The following is a 6,633-nucleotide window of genomic DNA, read 5'->3' on the forward strand; positions in this document are numbered from 1 at the left end:
TTAAATTTATTTTATAAAAATTATTAATTCGAGTTTTATAAAATTTCAGGATCATTAAAAACTTATATTACCATTAACTTCAAGATTTATGAGATTTGTTTAGATATTTATATTAATAATAATAATAATAATAATAAAAGCTATCTGGACTTCCTAATAGAGTCTGTCTGTGCCATGCGATTTACCATTTATACATTAATGATTTTAAATATTACCAAGAAATTAAAAGTAGAAGCAATATCTCGGAAAATACTATTGTTTTTTTTTTTAAATAATTTTTTTAAACAATAACATAACTTTTCTCAGAAGATAGCGTGCAAAGGAAGGAAAAAAAAGAAGACATTGTCTAGCTGGCTTTTTAAGGATTTGAGACACGCACTGCAGTGAACTGAAGTGTCTTTGAAAATTACCCATCCAAGCGTCAATTCAAGACTCGGTTCTAGACTTTTTCTAGCTTTGAATGGAATTCATTAATCAAAGCGTGTTTGACTGTTTCAAACTACTTTCGTGAATAATGTTCAATTTCTAGCCTTCCTTTTATACGTGATCGATCCTTCATACGTACTTAAAGCTTTAAGCCTCCATATACATTTCTTTCATCTCTACTGGTTTTTTCCGATCATCTACCAGCAAAACAAGAGAAGTCTTTTCTTTCATCTTAAACAAAAAGAGAAGATCAAGAAGCATGGCAGATGCACTGGCTGAAGAACAGGTTGCCGAGTTCCGAGAGATCCTTAGCTTGATTGACAAGGACGCAGATGGTTCGTCCTTCTACACTCTTATTCCGTCTGTGTTTATTTGTGTGCTTCATATATAACCTCGACCTCAATAACAGAGCATCTTGTTGCAACAGCATTTGTTTCGTTTCCGTTTATGAATTTGTGTTTTATAACTATTATTTTAGGAAAAAAGTTCTATTTATTCGGTCATCCTCATAGATTTCATTCAGTATTTAGAGTCATTTGTACATTGTAACATATACGCAGGTCTCATTACACTGGAAGAACTGGCAACCATTGTACAATCGCTGGATAGACGCCCCACAATAGAAGAAATTCGAGACATGATATGTGAAGTTGATATCGATGGAAATGGGACATTAAATTTTGAAGAGTTCTTGAATGTCATGGGAAGGAAGCAGAAGGTAAATAACAACATGAAATGAATATCGATAGGTGCTTTTATATGCAAATGCTTATTGTTTTCTCTCTGAGACTACAGATAGGGTTAATGCATTTGCAATTCTTGCAGGAAAATGTTACCGAGGAACTAAAAGAAGCTTTCAAAGTTTTTGATAGGAACCAGGACGGATATATTTCGGGCAGCGAGGTGAATATATCGTTGCTTATGCCTTTCGAATATTCCTAGTCTACTTCTGTCTTGTCTTTGTTTCCGAGCCACCGAATTTCTTTGTGAAATAAGAACAAAAACTACATGGGATCACTTCTCTAAGCTTCGTCTACAAATTGCACTGTCAAATTTATTTATCATTTCGCACATTGTCGGTAACTTGCAGCTAAGACAAGTGATGATGAATTTGGGAGAGAGACTGACAGAGGAAGAGGCTGAACAGATGATCAGAGAGGCAGATTTGGACGGTGATGGTCTAGTTAGTTATGAGGAATTTTCAAGGATGATGGCGATGGCTGTCTGAAAATAGTTTTTTATTAATAGACAAACCACTATATTCATATCTTGTTCCTTTTTACTCTTGTAGAAGGTAGCCGTTGTGCTTGTTATTGTTGTTGTAATAACACAGATTACAGAAATAAATAAATAAAACTATAAATACTCAAATATATAGACAGAAATTTCAAGCGTTGATATTGTATCCACCCTTCATATACAGTTGATATATATATATATATATATATATATATCTTGATGAGTTGTTGTAGAGAAAGTTATTGAGAGGATTCCTGTAAAATGTTAGAAATATTTGAAGGAGAAAACTAAAATAAAAACATGAAAACTAAAGTGAAAAGCAAATCTCGTTCATATTATAATATTTTTTTCAAAATAGAAAATTCTATAAACAAATATTTAAAAAAATATTCGACACTATAATATCAAATACACAATACTATAATATTAAATACACACCAAATAACGGTTCAATCAAAATATTTTTTTGTGATTGTACCACAACATTGTGAAGTCATATTTTAACTTATATCTAAATTCTTTTTAAATAAATACATAGATAGTATCTGCATGTTGATATTTTTTTTCTTCCAGATTAATGGTTATTTTTAAGTTATAGCTTGAAGTTGAAAGGATCTTATTGCACAAATTAATTAGTATTTATCCTATAAATAATATTACATCTAAAAAAAATCATTAAATCTAAAATCAAACTGTAATAATTTCACACACATTGTTATTATAAAATATTATTACATAGTAGATATGCTAAGAATAGATAGATAACTTTCAAAGAATACAAGAGATAAAACGCCCTTGCCAGCAGCCCTCTGAGCTCACACAAGCCCAGCCAACACGGGATGTCACGAGCGTTCTCTCATGTTGGTTCTTCCATTTGCTTGATTATGGGCTTTGCGAGAGGCTGTCTCAAACTGTATACGATATTAGGACGCATTCTGCCCAAATGGATTGGGATGTTTATTTTCTTAGTTTGTTTTCAAATTTACTCCCACCCCCACACCATTCATCCTCTCCGCTTCTCCTGCTTCAAGCAGAAGGTCCTTCACTCCACTCCACTCAAATCAATAAATCTTCCACACTAACGCGCACACCCTAAAATTATGAACCACTCAATACCACAAAATCTAGACGAATACTCAGCATCCGCAACCACAATCAAATTCGACCGCCCAATCCCACTCCTTCGTGGCCCCATACCCGCCGGACCGCCCGACGACCCGTCAATCAGCCCACACGTCCTCGCTTTCAGAAACCCTCAATCCTGGGCTGTCGCATACAAAACCTGTGAGTCCAAAATAATCTCCCAGTGCGAGGAAGGAGCCAGGTTTGGGTGCGCGATAACCGCGTCAAACAAATGTAAGCCTCCCTGGTGGCGCGGTTTTATCGGGGGAGCGAGATTGGAAGACTTGAAGGAGAGGGAGAGGTGTGAGGATCGGGAACTGGAAGGTTGTTTGGTTGCGGCTAAAGACAAGTGCGTTGGGTTTGCCAAGGAGAAATGCTGGAAGCCTTTTATGGACGCGAGAATTGCGGTGAGGGAAGAGGAGGTTGTTAGGAATTTAGTTAGTTTGGTTTCGGTGCCGCAGCGGAGTAGTAAGTGGATTAGTTTAATTGGATTCGGGAAATTTAATTTTGGGGTTACCAATTTCAGGGCAAGTGAATTTTTGGGCTCTAATAAAAATCATGCACGGTCTTTTAATTCGATGTAGTGGAGCAGAAGAAGCGGGGGCGGGGGGTCTGGAGTTCTGGGAATTGCATGGATCATGTTGTTTAACTGTGGCCAGCTTTTTAAGTGGGAGATTCTGCGGTTTGGATTGGGCTCTTAAGAGGTATATTTTGTAGAACTTTGCCTCTCATTTTGGATAAAGTTGGATGCTTGGTGTGTGTCCTTGGCTTGTTCAATTGAATGAGACTTGTATGCACCTGCTATTGTTAGGATTTCCTTACTGCCCTCTATCGAGCTGTGAAAAATGGGGTAAGAGGTTGTTGATATTGATAAGCACATGAAGTTTGCGCACATTGTTTTAATTGTCATGGCCATTGATCAGCATTATAGCTTAGTTGTACGAGGATTTACTTCAAATCTACCTATTGTTTCGTGTTGCGTCATATGATCTGTTTCTTGGATTGATTTACCTGCTGGTATGTTTGGTTATATTGCTGCCAATCTATGATACATTATGAAATGGATAACACCAACATTAATAAGAATTATAAAGCCACCATAATTTCTGTGGTGGTGAGGTTTCATATTTATAGGAATGTGCAATGATAAATATAGTAGAATATACAAGCATATCTTGTAAACTAACTATAAAAACAATAACGTAATCATTCTCCTAAAATATTTTCTACAATCAAGAGGATCACGTAATATGCTGCTTTCCTTATCAAACATGACCACCATCACCATGTAACCACCATCACTGCTTCATTTTCGTTTGCTGCTGGAGTGTAGTATATGGTTGTTGGAAACCTGATGGTAATCATTGTGGCTGACGAGCCATGAAACAACACTTCAACTTATGTTTAATTTTCATATTCTTATGATATCATCTTTATTCTCTGTAAACACTTGCCCATCCAGCATTAACTGCTGCTGCTGTTTCTGTCAGTTCCGTTTACAGAAATCCGGGCACCAATGGAAGCAATGTCGCTATACCACCAAATTTGTTTTATTATTACATAATGACTTTGTATTCTGTGCACTGAAACTAAATGCAGTGAGATTGGTTAGCGATCATGAATTGAAAAGTGTTTTTCTTTTTCTTGTATAGTTTCAGATGATGTGACGGAAACATGCAATCTTTGGTGGCGCTAGCACAGCTGAAATTCTGAAACAACTGTCACCTGTTATATTAGTATTTAGGACACCATATTTCAAGATTTGAAGTGTGTGTGATTATGGTGTCTGCAAACGTGTATGGGTTTTCGAGGTTCAAATATTCGGGCAATGGTTGGGAAGGGCTGAAGCAGAGGCCTTCTTATGGTTACTTATTTCCTGTTAAAGCATAGAATCCGGAGACCGTCCAAGATTGGAGCTGGCGCAAAAACTTGCTCAATACCACTTCATGAATCATGTACGCAAACCATTTGCTTCAACACCTGATGTCAAGGTTACAAGGTCAGTTTTTCCGTAAATTTCAGGTTTCCTTGTAAAAGTTCTATGAAATTAGTCTCGGCGAGTCCACGAGCGGGCTGTCTGGGAAGCGGCGAAGCACGATATCTAGCTCTATTTATCGGGCCTTTTCTGCATTTAAATTGGGCTTGAACTGTAGCCCATAGTAATCGAACTTTTATATCGTTTCCAATCCCCTTCATTCCCCTTCCCATGCATTCAATTCAATTGATATTTTCGAAAATTTCGCAACTTATTGTTGGCTTCTGCCGCTCGCAAATGGTCCCAGTTGTGACTTGCATTTATGGACTATATATAGATATGACAAAGCCTGCAAAAAAATATGGACATGTCAAATGATCAGCTTGGCAAAAACAATAATAATTTTATACCTGACCGTTTACTTCGTATGTTTTACAAGTTCAGTTCTAAAAAGGGTCTGCTAGTTGTATCAGCATATGTCAGGAGATGCAGTTTAGATTATTTTTCTAGCCATTATTTAATTTTAATTATTTTTCTACCTAGTCTCAGGTTTTTAAAGTTTTTTTTTTATCATTATATGAACAATTACTGCTATATATATTTTTTTTAGTATAGTTAAGAGTTATTATTTTTAAAGCTCGAGAGGTTTGATTTCTTTCCATACAATTTTAAAACTATAATTTTAAAACTCCAATCTAAAGTTTTTTTTGCATTAAAATATATGAAATAAATTTTTAGTTCTGTTAACTAACATATAGAAATAATTCTTCAACTTAAAAATATTATTTAGACTCTTTAATAATACTCTTCCATTAAAGCTTTAAAAATAAAGGATGAAAAGTTTAAAAATTTTTTATCCTTTTCTTTTAGGTTTATTTTTTTTTTCCTTGAGATGCCCTGACCGGTGTAAAAATGTTAGTCACTTTTTTGAATCAAGAACAATAGTAATTTATATTGCCTAGGATTTCACCCAGACAGGTGGCCTGAAAGTCCTGGACCAACTATATATATGTTGTGTGTGTTTAATATTGTAGTATAAAATATTTTTTAATTAAAAATATATTAAAATAATATTTCAATTTTTTTTTTTACATTAACACGTTAAAAATATCAGTTTTTCATAAAAAAAACAATTTAAAAAATAAATTGTAACACATAACCAAAGACTCAAAGATACAACATGCAACAACCAATTTCACCTGGGTTAAATTGCTAATTGATTTGGAGATATAAAGGCACAAGGGCCACGGCATTATCTCATTTTATCGGAGCTTTATTGAAGCTTGTCGGCAGATATTTTCATGACATGCATGATTGTATAATATCATTTTCTAGTTTCCAAGAAAAGTGGACTTGCAAGGGATCGGTGTAAGTCTTAATCTGATCCAGTTTATGATGATGATTAGTCGAGGTCGGCATTTCATAAAAAAGAAAGAAAGTAGAGATCGGCAGAGATAACCCAGTTGCTCATTTCAATCAGTTTCACATGAATTTTGAACAAGCTCAGCTTTCTCGTGTAAACACGCAGCTTGCGAAAATGGCTACGAAATTTGTCCAGCGCTTGATAAATTAAATTATTTTGGACATCATATACCAAAGGACAGGGCGGAGCCAAAAAAATAAAAATTAAAGGGAGTCAAGATTTCAGCTGTTATATTATTTTAGTAAAAATCATATAGATTATTAAAGGAAAGGCTGGAAAAACAATTTCCTTGCAGGGCTCCCCTGTCTCCACCCCTGCCAAAGAACATGGTCAATTCTATAAAAACATCAAGCAAACATTTTTATATAAGAGTGTATTTTCTTGCAAGGAGCGTACATTGTTGCCTAATGGCTAAATTTTAATATACCACTAATTAACTACTCAACGC

The 6,633-nt window shown here is 35.1% G+C and overlaps 2 protein-coding genes across 3 annotated transcripts; both read left to right on the forward strand.

Moving 5' to 3' along the window:
- The first annotated feature begins 541 nt into the window (after positions 1 to 541).
- On the forward strand, positions 542 to 1,812 carry LOC118049322 (uncharacterized). The gene is made up of 4 exons (XM_035059295.2): positions 542 to 761; positions 987 to 1,144; positions 1,252 to 1,329; positions 1,517 to 1,812. Exons 1-4 carry the CDS (start codon positions 686 to 688, stop codon positions 1,652 to 1,654), a joined length of 450 nt encoding a protein of 149 aa, XP_034915186.1. The 5' UTR covers positions 542 to 685; the 3' UTR covers positions 1,655 to 1,812.
- A 694-nt stretch (positions 1,813 to 2,506) lies between these two features.
- LOC118049321 (uncharacterized) lies at positions 2,507 to 5,024 on the forward strand. Of its 2 annotated transcripts, none has more exons than XM_035059294.2 (2): positions 2,507 to 3,491; positions 4,440 to 5,024. In XM_035059294.2, the coding sequence occupies exon 1, from the start codon at positions 2,766 to 2,768 to the stop codon at positions 3,369 to 3,371; it is 606 nt and encodes a 201-aa protein (XP_034915185.1). In that variant the 5' UTR covers positions 2,507 to 2,765; the 3' UTR covers positions 3,372 to 3,491; positions 4,440 to 5,024. The 2 variants fall into 2 exon arrangements, with proteins under 2 accessions (XP_034915185.1, XP_073263442.1); XM_073407341.1 differs by having other exon boundaries at positions 4,446 to 5,024.
- The last annotated feature ends 1,609 nt before the right edge of the window (positions 5,025 to 6,633 follow it).

The sequence above is a fragment of the Populus alba genome, chromosome 2 (genome assembly GCF_005239225.2).
Source record: "Populus alba chromosome 2, ASM523922v2, whole genome shotgun sequence".
Classification (NCBI taxonomy): domain Eukaryota; kingdom Viridiplantae; phylum Streptophyta; class Magnoliopsida; order Malpighiales; family Salicaceae; genus Populus; species Populus alba.